Source organism: Macaca mulatta, chromosome 1 (genome assembly GCF_049350105.2).
Source record: "Macaca mulatta isolate MMU2019108-1 chromosome 1, T2T-MMU8v2.0, whole genome shotgun sequence".
Classification (NCBI taxonomy): Eukaryota; Metazoa; Chordata; class Mammalia; order Primates; family Cercopithecidae; genus Macaca; species Macaca mulatta.
Window position 1 is genome coordinate 204914952 of NC_133406.1, and position 20371 is coordinate 204935322.

The following is a 20371-nucleotide window of genomic DNA, read 5'->3' on the forward strand; positions in this document are numbered from 1 at the left end:
CCATTCTCCTGCCTCAGCCTCCCAAGTAGCTGGGACTACAGGCGCCCGCCACCTCGCCCGGCTAGTTTTTTGTATTTTTTTAGTAGAGACGGGGTTTCACCGTGTTCGCCAGGATGGTCTCAATCTCCTGACCTCGTGATCCGCCCGTCTCGGCCTCCCAAAGTGCTGGGATTACAGGCTTGAGCCACCGCGCCCGGCCCTATTTCCAATATTGAGCATAAAGCCTAACACAGAGTAGACACTCATAATGTAGTGTAGCCTAAGGTCAAGAATGGGAATGGAATCAATGACAGCTTCCCCAAGGAGCCCAGGAGCCTAGCTTTCTTTTTTCAAGAAAAATAATAATTAGAGAGAGATTCTAACATTTACCTAACCCTAACAGGAATCAGAGAACACACTTGCTCTAAAGTAAAGGACCAAAGAGGCAAGGAGATCAAGAAGGTAAAAATGGTAGGCAGAGTATCAACAGATCAGAGAAGATTGAGAAAGGATGCCAAATTCCCACAGCTTATCTTCAAAAACAGGGCCAGTCCCCAAGGCTCATTCTCAAGGCCAGTGGGGGAAGGAGGGAGGGAAAGATAGTGAGTTTTAAATCTCAGCCCTTCTCCACCAACAAAGTATGACTCAGCACCCCTGCCAACTTACGTCTGATGGCTAGCAGGGCGACGGGTAACATTACACACGCGGTATTTCCTCTTCATCTGTCCACAGTGGGTGACTTCCACCTTCAGGCCTGAGATACACACACTGCTTGTCAGGGCTGAAATAGGTTGCTCAGGTGCCCAGCCTTGGCTTCTCCCCTGAGCATACCCCAAGGGGATTTCCTCTTAGGGCTCAAGTGGAGCTGTTTCCCTTCCCCTCCTGTTGGGTCCTCACCCTTGATCTCCTTGGTGAAGCGAACACGCTGAGAGTCCGTGAGGGGCTTGGGCTGCTCATCTATGTTCCTGATGTCCAGCACCTCACACATGAACTCAATCACTGGCTGCGCCTTATAGAAGGCAGTGGCTGAGACTGTGGGGACAGGGTAAAGATAGCTCAGCTCAGGTTCTGTCTTCCACAATACATGGAGGTACAGCATTTTATACCCTCTTCCTTATAGGGCATTGGGATGGGGGAAGGGGGAGCCAGGGCTGTAGGAATTAGACTAGGAGTGTGGTTGCAGAGCTGGGAGGGATGAGGCTGGGAGTGTGGTCACTGGACTTGGGGTGCCCCTAGCTCCATAGCTCTCCCCACTCACCATCAATGTTGAGCATCATCTTCCACATGGCAGGGCGCACAGACTGGTGAAAGCCGAACCAGACCTCGCGCCCACCCCCCAGCGGGTGGTAGTAGCCCTCAGGCGGTGAGAAGAAGGAGCGGCCCACAGGGGTGTACCTGGCAGGGACAGGCAGAGAACTGGTCCCTCGGGCACAGGCCCCCACCCTGTGAGGCATCCTGGGCACGGAGGAGCCCTGGCCTGAAAGGCAGGACACCGGGGCTTTAATGCCAGCTCTGATGCTTTACTAGTTGTATGACTGACCTTGTGCAAGTTTCTACCTTCTCTCTGCCCTGCAGGGACAGATGGGATGAGGCCCAAAGATATCTAAGAAGTTCAGGGCCAGGGCTTTAAACCATCTAAATATAAATACACACTTGCCTGGCAAGTGGTAGGGCTTCAAATAATTTTTTTTTTTTGAATGGCACACTGTGGGACCTTAATATGTGCTCCCCCTCCTCCCCTGACAGCAGTTCTGCCAACACTAGTAGCCCAGATACTAACTACACCCAATACCTCATGGATGCCAGGTGCCTCATGGCCACATCCAGGGCTTGCACAGACTCCAAGGGAACAGGGATCTGGCCGCTGACCAGGGCCTCATGCAGCATTCGCCAGCTCACAATGGCTAGCCACTTGATGGAGACCTTAAAGATTCGATCCTTCCCTTCCCCAGGGATTGTCACCTCAAAGTCGACCTTCAGGAGGGTGAGAGAAAGGAGTGAAGGATTGCCATTGCTCTACGAGAATGACCCCCAACTCCATGGATTTGCTGAGAATAAGTTTCTCAAGTTGACAGGGGCTCATAATGAAGACCCCAAAGTAAGTCCAGCCCCTTAGGTTCTAGCCACCTTGGCTCAGTGCTTCTCTTCCTCTCAACTACCTCTCAGCCTAGCAGGAAGTCCTTTAGGTCTATTTTAAGTCTAATCTCAATCTGTTTAGGACACGGACAGGCATATGAGACTAAATAAACATCAGCACCTACCCACCCCTCACCCTAAAACATACTTTCTCAGCACAAAAGATGAAAAGGATCTCTGGATCACCAGACTCCAAAGAGGCTTACACGAGCTTGGTTCTACCCCAGACCCCTGACACAGGCCTAGCCTGACTCCCAACCTTACCCGTTCGTTGCCAATGGGCAGTGCTGTGACAGTGTAAATGTTCTTCTTTCCATCATACACAGGCTTGCGATCACCAAAGATCTGAGGCTTGAAATGCTGGACCATGTATTCCACCACTTCCCTGTGGGGGATAGGAGTGGCCTGTGGAAGCTGAGAGACTACCACCACTTCAAGCTTTTGGAAGTAATTCAAAGTCCAGGCAATGTCCCATCTATTATATTCACTCCTAACATCTACTCTATGACAGTGCTTCTCAAACTTTAACTTTCCTATGAATCACATGGAGATTTTATTAAAAGGTAGCTTCGGATTCAGCAGGTCTAGAGTGAAGCCTGAAATTCTGCATTTCTAACATGCTCCCAAGCGACACTGCTGGTCCTCAGACCACCAAGGCTCTAACGGACCTGAAAGAGTGGTGTGAGTGCCTTCTGAGAAGACGGGGAGGCTAAAGGGAGAAAAGCTTGACTCCAGGGTCTATCAAGAATCAGGAATAGGGCTAGGTATGGTGGCTGACACCTGTAATCCCAGTACTTTGGGCAGCCGAGGCAGGAGGATCACTTGAGCCTAGGAGCTCAAGGCTAGCTTAGGCAACAGAGTGAGACCCCATTTTCTACAAAAAAAAAAAAAAAATTTTTTTTTTAGTTAGCTGGGTATGGTAGCATGTGCCTATAATCCCAGTTGCTTGGGAGGTTGAGACAGGAGGATCACCTGAGGCTGGGAGTTTGGGGTTACAGTGAGCTATAATTACACCACTGCACTCCAGACTGGGGAACACAGTAAGAGCCTGTCTCAAAAAGAAGAAAAAAAAAAGAACAGCCAGGTGCAGTGGATCATGCCTTTAATCCCAGCACTTTCGCTTGAGCTCCCGAGGTTGAGACCAGCCTGGGCAACACAGAGAAATTCCGTCTCTACAAAAAATGCAAAAATTAGTCAGGCATGGTGGTGTGTGCCTATAGCCCCAGCTACTCAGGAGGCTGAAGTGGGAGGATCACTTGAGCCTGAGAGGCAGAGGTTGCAGTGAGCTGAGATCATGTCACTGCACTCCAGTCTGGGCGACAGAGCCAGATCTTGTCTCAAAAAAAATTAAAACAAAACAAAAAACAAATCAGGAACAGAATCCAGGCTGCTCCAATCTCGAATCCCAGATCTGATAAGCAAAAAAGGTAGAAGAGATGTGAACTGGAATAAGAATAAACCGTGGAAGAAAAATCTCATCTCTTCCATCTCTCTGAAGCACTTAGTCTCACCACCCTGTTTTTTCTCCATTACCATCTCTTACTTCCTGTCCTCTGAAACTTAGACCCCATGGTGTCCATTATTCCTTCAAAATTCCAGTTTATCTAACCAACTGACCTTCACACTTTCTAAATCAAAGTTCTTGAATACTACTGGATAACACAAATGGTACATTAGAAGCAACTGTGATTATATGGTTTCAATCCCAATTAGGCTTCAGTGCTGCCTAGCAATCTTTTTCATGTCCCTGATTACTTCCATCCCTCCTACTCTATGTAGACTATGTAGAACTTTCTCTACTAGCCTGTAACTCCAGAACCCATTCCTGTCTCCTATCAGGAAGCAGCTCTAATATCTTTAAAAAAGGCGGAGAATAGTACACAAGGCCACCCTCGAGTTACCAGACATATACACAAACATATTAATATGTGCGTGCATCAATTTTTCTCCTTTCCTCTTACACTCAAAATGACCCTTCCATGTATTATTTTTAAACATATGAAAATATATTCAACTTCACTTATTAGAAAAATACAATTTAAAATTAGACCAAGATCAGGATGCCAAAGATCAAAAAAATCTCAAATATCAAATTGGTGCAGGTATAGGAAGAGACTCTCTGATGCCTTATTGATGGGAGTATAGTTGGTACAACTTACCTTTAAAAACAAGTTGCAATATCTGAAAACTCTGAAATGTATTAGGCCAACAGTCCCACTCCTAGCAATTTATCCTACAAATACACTCATATTTGAGTGCAAAAATGAATCTATATATAATAATATTCAAGTTTCATTTTTGTAGCAGAATTTAGACTCAAATGTTCCTCAATAGATTTATTATATAAGTTATATCACAGCCACTCAACCTATGCAAAAGAATGAGGCAGATCCATATGTGCTGGTATGTAATACCTTCAAAAATATATTGTTCAGTGGAAAAATGCAAAGTACAGAACAATGTATAAAGAACCCTGTTTTGGGTGTTTAAAAATTTTATATGTGCATATATGCCTGCACATGTGTAGAATAGTATACGGAAGCATATTCAAGAATGGTAACAATTGGCTGGGCACGGTGGCTCATGCCTGTAATCCCAGTACTTTGGAAGGCTGAGGTGGGCGGACTGCTTGAGGTCAGGAGTTTGAGACCAGCCCAGCCAACATAGTGAAACCCTGTCTCTACTAAAAATTTAAAAATTAGCCAGGCGTGGTGGCAGGTGCCTGTAATCCCAGCTACTCGGGAGGCTGAGGCAGGAGAATCGCTTGAACCCGGGAGGCAGAGGTTGCAGTGAGTTGAGATCACGCCACTGCACTCTGGCCTGGATGACAGAGTGAAACTCCGTCTCAAAAAAAACAGAATGGTAACAATTGGTCAGGTATGGTGGCTCACGCCTGTAGTCCCAATACTTTGGGAGGCATAGGTAGGCAGATCACTTGAGGTCAGGAGTTTGAAACCAGCCTGGCCAACATGGTGAAACTCTGTCTCTACTAAAAACACCAATAAATTATGTGATGGGGGGCACCTATAGTCCCAGCTACTCAGGAGGCTGAGGCAGGAGAATCATTTGCCTGTCATCCCAGCTACTTGGGAGGCAGAGGCACAAGAACTGCCTGAACCTAGGAGGCAGAGAGTGCAGTGATCTGAGATGGTGCCACTGCACACCAGCCTGACAGAGCCTGAGGGAGGCTCTGTCTCCAAAAAAAAAAAAAAAAAAAAAAGGTAACAATTAATGGTACTGGGGGACTAGAGACCAGGATAGTAAGGAGACATTTTTCACTACTATCTTTCTGTGATATTTGAATTTTTTTATATTATACATATAGTTTTCAAATAATAATAAAATTAATTAAAGAAATATCGCAGAGGCCAGGCACGGTGGCTCACGCCTGTAATCCCAGCACTTTGGGAAGCCGAAGCGGTCAGATCACCTGGGGTCAGGAGTTCAAGACCAGCCTGGCCAACATGGTGAAACCCATCTCTACTAAAAATACAAAAAAAATAGCCGGGTATGTTGACAGATGCCTGTAATCCCAACTACTCAGGAGGCTGAGCCAGGAGAATCGCTTAAACCGGGAGACGGAGTTTGCATTGAGCTAAAATAGCGCCATTGCACTCCAGCCTGCGCAACAAGAGCAAAACTCCACATCAAAAAAAAAAGGAAATATCACTTCCTCTAAATAGAGCTAATCCCTCCAACTGTGCATCCTACAATGTCCTTCGGCCTCATCAAGGACATCCCATTAATTTCTCCCCTCTATCCCAAACTTTTAACTTCATCTTTACTACCTCCTTCTCCTTAATCTGTAAACATACCCATATCTCATTCTTTAAAACTCTTTATTCATTCAACTAATATTGAAATGTAGTAGGCACTGTACTTATTTCTTAGCTCAATATAGATTAACTCAATATAGATTAACTAGCTCAACTACTTTCTGCTGAAATTGCTCTGCCAAAAGTCACTAATAATCTTCTAATAGCGAAGTCCAATTGGACTATTTTTCAGCATTTATCCTACTTGGCATCTCCTTCTCAAAAACTTCCTTAGATTTGGTGATACTACCCTCTACTGGTTTTTCTTTTACCTTTCTGGCCCCTCTTTCAAGGTTGGTGTCTTTCAGATTTGGTAGCTTAGGTGTGCATCACTTACCGGTTGACTCTACGGGGACACTTATCCGGCTTGATGTCCACCTCGTAGTGGTACACGTCGATCTTAGGGATGTCCACCTCAAAGTAATTGGCCAGGAGCTTGATTGGTTTCCCCACAGTGCCAATGCCAGGCCGGCGAGGTGCCTGGAACACCTGCTGCAGGGGGGGCAGGTAAGCGCCCGCAGCTACGAGACAAAGAGGCTGGTGAGGGTAAAGTCTGGTAATCTCCTAACTACTCTTATCAGAGAAGGAACAAGGCCTCCCAGAACAGGAACATGAGAGTATAGAGAATGCCTCTTTCCTGCTACCCAACCCAGCCGAGGGCTTCCAGGGGACATCTCAAGCTCATCTGTGTTTTTTGTTTTGTTTTTTGTTTTTTTTAAATCTCTCTCCAGTTAGGAAAATTATCCTTATTGTCTACTTTAAATTCATTAAGTTCATATATAATAAGTTCCTATTGCATGTTAAGCAGAGAGACTAAATCTGACTCCTAGTAACAGAACCCTTTCTTTCTTCTACTAGAGTAAGACACTTGCCTTCACCAGGTATCTAGCAGACCAAGAATTTCTATTCTCTGCCAGCCAGATGCTCACTCCATTCATCACCATGCTGAATACAAAATGGCATAACCTTTATGTTCCTTTATAGGTGGGCAGGAAGAACATCCAGAGAAGGCCAGGTTAGGGAGGGCAGGGTCAGTGTTTGAGGCAGGATTAGGGCAACTGAATGGCGAGAGTTGGAGAGAGGGAAAAGGAGAAAAGGCTCAAAGGATAGTTTGGAGACTAAGGAAAAGAGAAAGGGGGCTGGAGAACAGGACAGAGCTGGAGGTCACAATAGAAAAAGGCAAGGAGAAGGAGAGAAGGCTGGAGTTAAGGGGTGGGGCAGACAGGAAGAAACAAAGCGGCAATTGGGGAGGCAATGATAAAAAAAAAAAAAAAAAAAGCTTGAATAAAGAAAGAACTGGCCGGGCGCGGTGGCTCAAGCCTGTAATCCCAGCACTTTGGGAGGCCGAGACAGGCGGATCACGAGGTCAGAAGATCGAGACCATCCTGGCGAACACGGTGAAACCCCATCTCTACTAAAAAATACAAAAAACTAGCCGGGCGAGGTGGCGGGCGCCTGTAGTCCCAGCTACTTGGGAGGCTGAGGCAGGAGAATGGCGTAAACCCGGGAGGCGGAGCTTGCAGTGAGCTGAGATCCGGCCACTGCACTCCAGCCTGGACGACAAAGCGAGACTCCGTCTCAAAAAAAAAAAAAAAAAAAAAAAGAAAGAACTAACAAGTTTGGGAGGAAGAGGTGGCAATTAGAATGCTGGAGAAGAGATACTGGCTCCGGGAAGAACACAAGATTCTCTCCATGCCCCACAGATCCTTCCACACAGAAGGTCCAGACAGCAGAAGCAGAGATAAATTTCAAGACAGAGGGGGCCCTTGGGAAAGGGATAGGGTAGGGCCAGATCCAGCTACTTTACCCTCTTTTGCCAGTCTGGCTGCTGCCTCCAGTCTTATTTTCTAGCTTTGGGGGAAGAGAGAAAAAAAGGGAATAATATGCTACTATTGTTCTTGGCAGTAGAGAACCAGCCCAGGTGAGAGAAGAGAGGGATAAACCAGCCCAGAACCTCCCATTACCAGACCTCTGCTTTCACAGTCAGACAAGCTTGGGGGATGGGGCATATCCTCAGCTGGGGGTCAGGAAGAGGTCAGAACCATTCATGGGAGGGGTAGCTTCCCAGAGCTAAGTTGCTCTGTTTCCCTCTAACCACCTGTCAAGCCCAGTCCCACTCTATAGACAAGGAAATGAAGGCCCAGCCTGGATGGAAAAGGTCTTCAGAACTCAGCTACATGGGGAAGTGAAAACCTATCTACTAGCACCTGGCTGCCTACCTCAGAAAGTGGTGGACAGAAATTGCACACAAGCTCACGGACAGACAGACACACATTCCCATCACACACATCCAAACACACACTTAGACCTTGGCAATTTACACTCACATACATATCCTTCACTACCCTAGACTGAGTTCTTCAAAGGCAGGGACTATATCTGCCTTGGTCACTGCTTAATCTCCAGTGTCTGGCAAACACACAGGAAGTATTCAACATACTGATATGAAATGAATGAACAAACATATTCATAGACACACCACAAAAACACACAAGCACACACAGCACACAAACACCTGTAATTGCCCAGAAACAATTATAAACACTACACAAGACAAACATGCACAGTTGTGGGTGTAGCCAGTAAGAGACATCCTTTCCCTCCCCAAGTTCTTATATTGCATTCACCTTCTTCCCCTCCCAGACTGAATAATCATTTGGGGCCTTGGGAGAAAGATAACCCCTAGAGCTGGGGGGCTAGTTAGAAATGATGGGGGATGGGACAGACACTCTAGCCTCAAAGCCTTCTCTTCCCCAGAAACCCGACTACATACCAGACATAGCCTTAGAGCACCATCCTCTCCAAAGAAGCTTTGGGAAAACAGGGGAGCCCGCACCCCCACTTCATCTTCAAACTAGGAAAGACAGCAGCAAGCAGGAACCTCTCTCCCATTCCATCCCCCTGAAAGCCTAACAACAGCACAGTCTTCTCCCCGCCCCCCCTTACCCCAGCTTTTAGTCTGAGAACGGGAGACACTCCCCTACAGACCCAGACAGGGACAGACGGCCACTTTGTGATGCAGATGAGGGCCCCAGCACAGAGGACAAAGCTTGGGCCTAGGGGGAAAGGGGCGGGGCCCTTCTCTTCAGACAAAAGCAAGGAGGGAGGGGCCCTGAAAAGGACACTCCCCCTCCCCCATCCCCAAGGAGCCCACAGAAGGAAAAGTAACAGAGCTGAAAGCCCTGGCTCAGGACTCCTTTCCTGCAGTTCTGAGGCCCACACACCTCCCAAAGAGCCAGACTGCATATTCAAAAGACACAAATTCAAGGTTAGGTTAGGTTAGGTTAGGTTAGGTTAGCTGGTGGGCAAGCAAAGACTAACAGGCCAATCTCTCCAAAAAGGATCTGTTCCATGTGAATATACACTTTATTAAATATCCATATACGTGCTTAACCATTTATGTTCACATTGGAATGTGATTTAATTAATAAACATGTATTCTGTGCCAGGGCCTATACACTAGGCACTTGCTAGTTCTACAAATAAACCAGACACTGCTTCTACCTTCAGGGAGCACCTAGTCTAGTGTATGTGCTTGGAACACACCTGAGCACAGAAGGCAGACCTGGGCATAAGCCCAGTGAGGCTAGCAACAATGCTTTAGTTTTTTGGGCTTTTTGTTTATTTGTTTGTTCGTTTTTTACACAACACTTTAGTGTCGTGTATTATGTCCTCAGGCCACCTTGGGACACCACTCTAACTTCCTACAAGAGAACAGTCCGGGCCTAGGAAGGAGGCAGTTATGGGGTCCCTCAATCTGCAGCTTCCAGACTGAATCTCAATTATACCCTTTTCTGAGGCAAAGCCTGTCCCACTAGGCTTTTCCTAAGGCTATGGGTAACTCCAAACAGCAGGTTCTAGCTCTTTCCTAGAAGCTTATTTTTTGTAACAAATTTTTAAAAAGTCAATTTTTCATCACTCCAGAGCCTATTAGGAATTCATCGGGATAAAAATCATTAGTCTAGAATGGGTACCAGCAACCAGCAATCCATGTGGACTTCAATGACCTACCCCACTACTCTAGTTCATGGGTTGTTGGAAATAGTCCCCAGCCTTGAAAAACAGGAGTGCCTGAGATGGAGAGAGGGGCCTGACAGAGAGGAAGTACAAAAGTCAGTTGCTCCCTGCGCTTATCCTTGGGACTACACAACCTATACAAGGTTGGTTATTAGGGGGAAAACAGTCACTAAGTACTTATAGATCACTAAATGGATAACTTGAGTGAGGTGGTAGGAGCTATTTCCTTGAGAGAGTGGGAGGGAGTTAGGTCTGCTACAAAAAAAAAACAAAATAATTTCCATTAGGAAAGTAATAAAGTTCATGTCCCAAATGGAAATTTGATTCCCATTCCCAGACCAAATGTAAGGAAGTGGTGAGAGATGACCTGAAGGATTCCCAGGTCCAGGCTCCTCGTCCCATCACAGGGTAAGACACTTAAGACACAAGAGGTATCACCACCCCACAGCCCATCCTGAGGACTCCAGTTTTCTTGAGGCAATCCTGCCTCAGTTTATCCTCTGTTCCTATGTCTTTTTCTCCTCGTTACCTGCAAATAAGAAGTTAAGGCTATCACCTGCGCCTCACCAGGGTGAAGGCTATAAACTCCCCCATCCTCCAACTTGTTTGTAGGGTTTAGATCTCCGCTCTAAAGACAGCCCTGACAGTTTCTGGGAAGCAGGGAGAGGAAAACGGAAAGATATCCAGTGGAAGATAGGAGCCATGAAAATATTAAGAAATATAAGAATAAATGTTATAACTGTAGAGTGTAACCTTAACAGACAATTCAATGGAAAAGGTCATTATCTTGTGTGGATTAAAAGCCCCCATCTCTACTCAGTATTGGAGCAGAAACTTGCAAACCAAGCAGACAACTCCTTCCAGGTAGCCCCTGTCTGCCCTGTCCTTTATTCATCCGTAACCAATACCTTTCCTAAGGCCTATCTTTAGGAGGACCCACCCCCAGAACCCATTGCTTCGGTCCCAGTCTTTCCTGTGGCAGAAAAATGCACTTTGGCAGCTTCCCTCAACCCATTCTTGGCAAACTGTTACTGAGGGCCAAGTGTAAGAGCCCCTAAAATGGGGGCGGGGACCATAACCATTTGCACTCTGCCAGCATAACCTAAGAGCGAATGCACCCCATCAGCACGCTCCTTTTTCCAAGCCAAACGAGGGTGGGGGGCGGCGAAGAGAGGTGGGGGTATTTGGACGGCCACGCCCCCACCACGTCGGGCAGCCCCTGCCAGCTGCCACCTCCGCGCATGCTCCGGAGCCTCCACTCCGACTCCCCAGACCCACGGGGGGGAATCCCGGGACTGGGTCCCCACCCACCGCCCCCTGACCCTCGCCCTCGCGTCAGGCCCGGTGGGGCGGAGCTCACAGTCCAGTTCTGGCGCCTTCTCCCAAGAGACATTAGCTTATTCCAGCCCAGCGGAGCCCCCGCCCCCGGCATGCGGTAGCTCCAGGCCCATCTGTGTGGCCCCCTCCTCTCCTGGACACCTGGAGCCCGTCCCCTGCCACCTGCCGGGCCTCTCCGTAGGCCTCCACGGACGTCTGGGAGTCCTTCCGTGCGTGCAGGCCCTTCTCCCAGATTACTTCCAACCCGCAGGACTGCATACAGCCTCCTTGGACAAACAGCCCCCATCTCAGGGCTCTCTTCACATGGTTCTCCCCCGGAACTGCACACAGCCTCCTTCAAACTGGGCCCCCATCGTGGGAGAGCCCTTCTCCTCACTCAGGAGCGCTTCCCTCACTTGGAAACCACGCTTTTCATGCGGGAGTCCCCAGTCCTTGGAGCATGCACCGTTCCCCCTCCCGGGGGCCCTTACCTGCTCCCGAGGGTCCCGCTTCCATCCCATATACCCGTGCGGAGGTCAGGCGGCCCGGAGACTGTGAAGTCCAGCGTGAGGGGCCTAGGTACCCCGCACTCTCGCTGCTCGGGTTCCCGGGCCGGGCTCGGCTCCCCTACCAAGCCCGGCCGCTCGCGCCGCCGCCCCCGCAGCCTCCGTTGCCGCCGCCGCCGCCGCCGCCGCCGCCGCGGAGCCTGCAGCAGCTCCCCCTGCGAGCGCCCGGCCAGCTGCCAGTGCGCAGGCGCGACCGCCAGGCCCAGGGGGCGGACCGGAACGAGTCAAGCGGGGCGCTCAGACGGCAACAAAGGCCAATGGAGAGGGGCGGGGGCACCGGGGACCCGAGACAGCGGCCCCTGGCGGTCACCCGTTGCCATGCAGCCCGGCGGGAGGGCTCCGATAAAGGTGCCTTGGAACCGCGCAGTGGCATAAGTGGGGCAGGGCGAAGGGACACCCCGCCACAGCTGCCTTCCGCCCTGTCTTTTCCCCAAATAGGTCCCTCCAAACCTACACACAGCCCCCGCCTGTCGCACCGAGCCGCGCGCACATTATGGGAACCCCACCTCATTCCCAGACCCCCGGCACTCCAGCGCCCAGGGGCCCTGCCTCCCACCTCGCCTCCCACCTCTCCTCCCAATCACCCTCATCCTTCAAGCCTTGGCTGCAAAGCGACTGCCTCCGCGAAGTCTTTCTCCGTCCCTAGTCACTGAACTCATTGACGCCACCCCCTCTTCCAGGCCGTGGGCTGGACGCTGAGACCACAGATAAGTAGAGACCCTGCCTACCCTGGAAGATGTCACAGTTTTAACTTAAGTACAGCTACAGAGCTCTGTCCACCGGACCTGGGAAGTACCTGCCTCCACTTTCTCATCTACAGCTCATGCCTGAACTCTTGTCAATCCGCTTCTGCCCTCACCACGTCACTTAAATGACTTTCGGGGTTGAAATCCAAACGATACTTTTCAATTATTTCTCTGCAGCGTCTGTCACTGTGCCTCTACTTCCCTTCTGAGCTTTCCACTTGGCTGTGGCATCTTCTGCAGTCTCCTATTGCCTAAGTCCTTTTCAGTCTTTTAAAGGGCCCCTTTTGTTTTTGCCTCGTTAATTGTTCACTGTGGTTCCAAACCCAGCTCTCTTCTCATTCCACTCTCCCCTTGAAGGTCTCATCCACTCTTACGGCCCAACTATCCCTCCAAATCTCTATTTCCAACCATGTCTCAGACTCACATTTCCACGTGTCTGCTGGACAGCTCCACCTAGATATCCTACCAGAACTTCAAATTTAAGAAGTCCAACCAAATACTTTATCTTTTACTCACAAACATACTCGCCCTGTGCTTCCTATCTCAACGAATAGCACCTTCATGTCAGAAATGACAGTTCCTCTATCCCTTGTTCTTTCCCTCTATTCAGCTGTTCACCACGTCTGGACATGTTTACCTTCTGAACTGCTCTCACATGAGTCGATGCCATTCTGATGGTTTCTTATGCTGGTGCAGACCCTTATCATATCTTGCCAGAAGTATCACAACCACTTCCTTGCTAGTATCAAAGTTTCTGGGAACTCCCATTCTCCCTCCTATTCAGTCTGGTGCAGTGATAGGTGGGGTAAGAGACCCAGCTCAAACACCACTTTCCCATAAACTCACACAAATTTTTGATGCCTGCTTTACACTAGATGCCATGCAGAGGCTGGGAACTTAAGGGGCGGACCATAACCAGTCCTTATTCATGAGGAGATTAATTTCTGACACTTATACCATGCCTTGCTTCTAGAGGTTCTCAAACAGCAACCATGAGAATCTCCTGGAAAGCTTGTTAAAACTTGGATTGGTGGCTGGGTGCAGTGGCTCACGCCTGTAACCCCAGCACTTTGGCAGACTGAGGCGAGTGGATCACCTGAGGTCAGAAGTTCAAGACCAGCCTAGCCAACATGGTGAAATCTCATCTCTACTAAAAATATAAAAAATTAGCTGGGTGTTGTGGCAGACACCTGTAATCCCAGCTACTCCAGAGGCTAAGGCAGGAGAATCGCTTGAACCAGGGAGGGGGAGGTTGCAGTGAGCTGAGATCATGCCATTGTACTCCAATCTGGGCAACAAGAGTTAAACTCTGTCTCAAAAAAAAAAAAAAAAAAAAAAGCAAAACTTGGATTGGTAAGCCCTGCCTCCAGAGTTTTCGATTCAGTAGGTGTTGGGTGGGACCCAAAAATGTGCATTTCTAACAAGTTTCCAGATAAGGCTGATGATGCTGACGAATTACTCCCCTACATACAAAGTAGAGGTGAAGAACAAAGACTCTGGAGCCAGACTGTCTTGGTTTCAATACTGTCCCTGCATTTACTAGACATGTAACATTAGGCCCACTATTTAACTTCTCCGTGTCTCAATTTCCTCCTCTGTAAAATGGCAGTGGTAATAGTACCTACCTCATTCAGCTGTTGTGAAGATGAAATGAGTTAATACATAAAACCACTTTAGTGGCTGGGCGCAGTGGTTCACGCCTGTAATCTCAGCACTTTGGGAGACTGAGGCGGGCAGATCACCTGAGGTCAGGAGTTCGAGACCAGCCTGGCCAACATAGTGAAAACCCATCTCTCCTAAAAATACAAAAATTAGCTGAGCGTAATGGCACACGCCTGTAGTCCCAGCTCCTCGGGAGGCTGAGGCACAAGAATCGCTTGAACCCAGGAGGCAGAGGTTGCAGTGAGCTGAGATCACGCTACTGCACTCCAGCCTAGGTGACAAAGCAAGACTCCATCTCCAAAAACAAAACAAAAACACTTTAGAACACTGCCTAAAAAGAATGCAAGGAAGGTATCAGCTGCTATCATAATCATTACTTGCCTCTCACACTATATTCTTTTTTTGGGACAGGGTCTTACTCTGTTGCCCAGGCTGTAGTGCAGTTGCACAATCTGGACTCTGCAGTCTCCACCTCTCAGGCGCAAGTAATTCTCCCACCTCAGTCTCCTGAGTTGCTGAGACTACAGGCGCATGCCACCATGCCTGACTTTTTATTTATTTATTTACTTACTTATTGTAGAGATGAGGGTCTCGCTATATTGCCCAGGCTGGTGTTGAACTCCCGGGCTCAAGCAATCCCCCTGCCTCAACTTCCCAAAGACTCTTCTTATGGAATGCTGAGGTCCCAGCTCAGTTACACTAGGGCAAAGGTCCCAGCTCACTTACACCAGGGCAAAGGTGAGCTACCACACCTGGCTCCACACTATAATCTATGTTCCTTAAAAACAGGGACAATATCAGATGCATTGCTGTCCTCCTTTAGTGCCTGGCACAAGCTGTGCCTAGAGTGATCAGTAAATTTGGGTTTACCTGAATCAACAAGATAGCATCAAAAAGCACTCAGAAAAACTCTCTCAAAAAACTCTCAAAGGTCTCAGAAAGACCTCTGCCCTGATGTAACTGAGCTGGAACCTCAACATTCCATAAGAAGAGTCTGACTCCCCTATTCTAAATACTCAACCTCATACTTCACTTTGTGCAAAGGCAGTAGTCACTATTCTGACCCATCTCCAAAGTGGCTACTGAAGTCAAGCCTGGCCCCAGCCTCTCAAAGTCTTTCTGCAGAGTGCACCTGTAATCAGGGACTTCACTCTCAGCTAGGCAAAGTGGCAGAGTAAAATGGAAATCCAGATAGTATTTTGCTTTTTTTGTTGTTGTTTTTTTTGGGTTTTTTTGAGACAGAGTCTCACTCTGTCGCCCAGGCTGGAGTGCAATGGTGCAGTGTTGGGTCACTGAAGCCTCTGCCTCCCAGATTCAAGCAATTCTCATGCCTCTGCCTCCCGAGTAGCTGGGATGATAGGCACATGCCACCACACCCAGCTAATGTTTGCGCCATGTTGCCCAGACTGGTCTCAAACTCCTGACCTCAGGTGACCCACCCACCTCAGCCTCCCAAAATGTTGGGATTATAGGCATGAGCCACTGCCCCCAGCTGCATTTTACTTTTTTTTTTTTGAGACAGAGTTTTGCTCTCGTTGCCCAGGCTGGAGTCCAATGGCACGATCTTGGCTCATCGTAACTTCAAGCGACTCTCCTGCCTCCCGGGTTCAAGCGACTCTCCTGCCTCAGCCTCCCAAGTAGCTGGGATTACAGGCATGCACCACCACACCCGGCTAATTTTGTATTTTTAGTAGAGATGGGGTTTCTCCATGTTGGTCAGGCTGGTCTCAAACTCCCGACCTTAGGTGATCCACCTGCCTCGACCTCCCAAAGTGCTGGGATTACAGGCATAAGCCACTGTGCCCAGCCCCCGCATTTTACTTTTTTATGCTGATAAATTTCTTTCAGTAATCCCCGATATATGTTCCCCCAAACCTATTGGCTCCTTCTGTTTCCGTTTCATCCTTGCATCTCAGTCCATAGCTAACTCACACCTAAGGGCCTCTGCTGTGTGGGCCTGAGTCTTCTATCTAGATATCTTCTCTATATGAAGAATTTCCTAGAGCCAATATAGTAAGAATGGCCTGAGAAAACTTTGCATCCCCATCTACGTTTTCCTCTTTTTAGTATTAAAAAAAAAACCTGAGGAAAAAGAGAAATCAATGTAGTATAATTAACAGATTAAACAAGTAAAAGGATAAAAAAAAAATAAGCAAAAATCGGTAGCATTCACTGGTGGTACCAGCAATAACTAATTAGAAACTATATGATAAAATATCCAATTCAAAATTCTTGGAAATAAACTTCCTGAGATGTCTGTGATTTGTATGAGAAAATCTATAAGAACCAATAAGAAGACATATAAAATAACCTGAGTTAAGAAGAGAGAGAGGCCGAGTTCCTGGATGGAAAATAATGTAATAAAGTCTATTGGACATTTGCCACTCCAGCCTCCAAGTTCTGAGGATGAGCATCAGGTATCCCTACCCATCCCCATGTAGTGTGCCCCAGAAATTCAAAGATACAAGGATGTAATTGAGACAGTCCGTACCCCTAAGAAGAAACAATTACATATATCAGTGCTGTCCAACAGGAGTATCATACGAGCTAAATATGTAATTTTAGAATTTATTTTAGCTATGTTGTAAAAATTAAAAAGGAATTGGGCGTGGTGGCTCATACCTGTAATCCCAGCACTTTGAAAGGCCAAGCCAGGAGGATCACAAGGGGAGATGGAGACCATCCTGGCTAACAAGGTGAAACCCCCTCTCTATTAAAAATACAAAAAAGAATTAGCCGGGCATGGTGGCAGGCGCCTATAGTCCCAGCTGCTCGGGAGGCTGAGGCAGGAGAATGGTGTGAACCCAGGAGGCAGAGATTGCAGTGAGCCGAGACAGTGCCACTGCACTCCAGCCTGGGCAACAGAGCAAGACTCTGTCTCAAAAATAAACAAATAAAAATAAAAAGGAAACATGTAAAATTAATTTTAGTAACATATTTAACCCTCAAAATCAACATATCAATATAAAAATTACTGATATTGGGCCAGGTGCAGTGGCTCACCCCTGTAATCCCAGCACTTTGGGAAGCCAAGGTGGGTGGATCACAAAGTCAGGAGTTCAGGACCAGCCTGGCCAATATGGTCAAACCCCATCTCTACTAAAAATACAAAAATTAGCTGGGCATGGTGGCGCTCGCCTGTAGTCCCAGCTACTCAGGAGGCTGAGGCAGAAGAATCACTTGAACTCAGGAGGCAGAGGTTGCGGTAAGCCGAGATCATGCCACTGCACTCCAACCTGGGCGACAGAGTGAGACTCCGTCTCAAAAAAAAAAAAAAAAAAAATTACTAATATTTTATATTTTTATGTAAATCTGAAATTCAGTGTATATTTTACACAAAACACATTTCAATTCAGACTAGCCACATTTCAAATGCTTAATACATGTGGTTAGTGGCTACTGCACTAGACAGTATGGATGATAATTTCAATGAAACTTTAAGTGTAATGACAGAGGCACATGGATGACATGGGAACTAAGAGGAGGTATGTCTAATCTAGTCTGGGATAATCAGGGTAGGTTACATAGAAGAGATATCTACTTAAACAGGCCTGTGAGGATGAGCAGGAATTAGCCAGGCAAAGTAAAGATGGGAGAAAGGTGTACTAAGCAGCACTAACAGAAAGTATGAGGTGAAAAATAGCACATTACACCAGGAACTATCAGTAGTAATATTCTTGCATAAAAATGGAAGCAAGAAGCAGTGAGAAAAGAAGCTAGAGAGTATATCATCACGAAATCTGCCCATTCTCTCCCTAGCCCAAGCCAGGGGAAAGGCAGCAAAGGTGACAGGAGGAGCTGTCCCTGGTTCTGACACTCTATGCAGATTCACAGTTCAGTTCCACCCAGCCTGCAACCAAACTGAACCAGATCAAGCCTATTTTCCTGCATATTCTCTAGCATACATGAAGGCCCCAAAACCCTAAGCTTGGCCTGGCAGAACAGGAGAGCCTAGCAGCTTTGGACAGGCTACCCTGGATGAGCACAGGCAACAGAGTGAGATTTCCTTGCTACAAAAAATACAAAAATTAGCCAGGTGTGGAGGAGCATGCCTGCAGTCCCAGCTACTTAGGAGGCTGAGGCAGGAGGATCATTTGAGCCTAGCCCAGGTGGTCGAGGCTGCAGTGAGCCATGACCGCACCACTGCATTCCAGCCTGGGGGACACAGCAAAAGCCTGTCTCCTAAAAAACAAAATTCTCTATAGCATACAATACTGTTTGATAGCATTTTACCCACAGTAGAACTTCCCTCAAAATTGGAGTCAATCCTCTCAAACACTGTCACTGCCATATCAACTAGGTTTACACAATATTCTAAATATTTTGTTGACATTTCAACAATGTTCACAGCACTTTCACCAGAGTCAATTTCACTTCAAGAAATCACTTTCTGGCCAGGCGCGGTGGCTCAAGCCTGTAATCCCAGCACTTTGGGAGGCCGAGATGGGTGGATCACGAGGTCAGGAGATCGAGACCATCTGGCCAACACGGTGAAACCTCGTCTCCACTAAAAAATACAAAAAACTAGCCGGGCGAGGTGGCGGGTGCCTGTAGTCCCAGCTACTCGGGAGGCTGAGGCAGGAGAATGGCGTAAACCCGGGAGGTGGAGCTTGCAGTGATGCACTCCAGTCTGGGCGACAGAGCGAGACTCCGTCTCAAAAAAAAAAAAAGAAATCACTTTCTTTGTTCATCCATAAGAAGGATTTCTGTACGGGCACAGTGGCTCACACCTGTAATCCCAACACTTTGGGAGGCCGAGACAGGCGGATCACGAGATCAGGAGATCGAAACCATCCTGGCTAATATGGTGAAACCCCATCTCTACTAAAAATACAAAAAATTAGCCGGGTGTGGTGGCAGGCACCTGTAGTCCCAGCTATTCAGGAGGCTGAGGCAGGAGAATGCGTGAGCCCAGGAGGCAGAGCTTGCAGTGAGCTGAGATCGCACCACTGTACTCCAGCCTGGGCAACAGAGTGAGACTCCATCTCAAAAAACAAAAACAAACAAACAAAAAAAAGGATTTCCTCATCTGTTCAAGTTTTATGAGATTTCAGCAATTCAGTCACATACTCAGGCTCCACTTCTGATTCTAGTTCTCTTGCTGTTTCCACCACATCTGCAATTACCTCCTCCACTGATGTCTTGAACCCCTCAAAGTCATCCATGACAGTTGGAATCAATGTCTTCCAAACTCTGATTTTTGTTGATATTTGGACCTTCTCCCATGAATTATGAATGTTCTTAATGGCATATAAAATGGTGAATCCTTTCCAGAAGGTTTTCAATTTACTTTGCCCAGATCCATTATGGGAATCATTGTATATGGAATGTATTTCTTAAATAATGACTTGAAAGTTGAAATTACTCCGTGATCCATAGGCTACAGAATGCGTGTTGTGTAAGTAGGTATGAAAGCAACATTATTCTCCTTGTACAACTCCATCAGAGCTCTTGAGTGACCAGGTGCACTGTCAAGGAGCAGTAATATTTTGAAAGAACTCTTTTTTTCTGAGCAGTAGATCTAAACAGTGGACTTAAAATATTTAGTAAACCAGCTGGGCACGGTGGCTCATGCCTGTAATCCCAGCACTTTGGGAGGCCGAGGCAGGCAGATCACCAGGTTGTTCAAGACCAGCCTGACCAACACAGTGAAACTCCATCTCTACTAAAAATACACAAATTAGCTGTGCATGGTGGTGTGCATCACCTGTAATCCCAGCTACTCAGGAGGCTGAGGCAGGAGAACCACTTGACCCCAGGAGGCGTAGGCTGCAGTGAGCCAAGATCGCACCACTGCACTCCAGCCTGGGAGTCAGAGCAAGACTCTTGTCTCAAAAAATAAATAAATAAATACATACATAAATAAATCAGTAAACCATGCTGTGAAAAAAAAAAAACCTGCTGTCATCCAGGCTTTGTTGTTCCATTTATAGAGCACAGGCAGAGTAGACACAGCATAATTCTTTTTCTTTTTCTTTTCTTTTTTTTTTTTTTTGAGACGGAGTCTCGCTGTGTCGCCAAGGCTGGAGTGCAGTGGCCAGATCTCAGCTCACTGCAAGCTCCGCCTCCCGGGTTTACGCCATTCTCCTGCCTCAGCCTCCCGAGTAGCTGGGACTACAGGCGCCCGCCACCT

At 47.5% G+C, this 20371-nt stretch overlaps 1 protein-coding gene across 5 annotated transcripts in view; it reads right to left on the reverse strand.

The window, feature by feature from the left end:
- AGO1 (argonaute RISC component 1) overlaps window positions 1-12025 on the reverse strand; it is a 42458-nt gene extending 30433 nt beyond the window's left edge. For 2 of the 5 annotated variants that reach the window (XM_077992688.1, XM_077992683.1), the window contains exons 1-7: window positions 11756-12025; window positions 6268-6451; window positions 2380-2500; window positions 1772-1953; window positions 1238-1456; window positions 877-1011; window positions 646-733 (exon numbers count right to left, since the gene is read on the reverse strand). In XM_077992688.1, coding sequence (XP_077848814.1) covers window positions 646-733; window positions 877-1011; window positions 1238-1433 — 419 coding nt within the window. In that variant the 5' untranslated portion in view covers window positions 1434-1456; window positions 1772-1953; window positions 2380-2500; window positions 6268-6451; window positions 11756-12025. 5 annotated transcript variants of the gene reach the window in all.
- Window positions 12026-20371: the final 8346 nt, after the last annotated feature.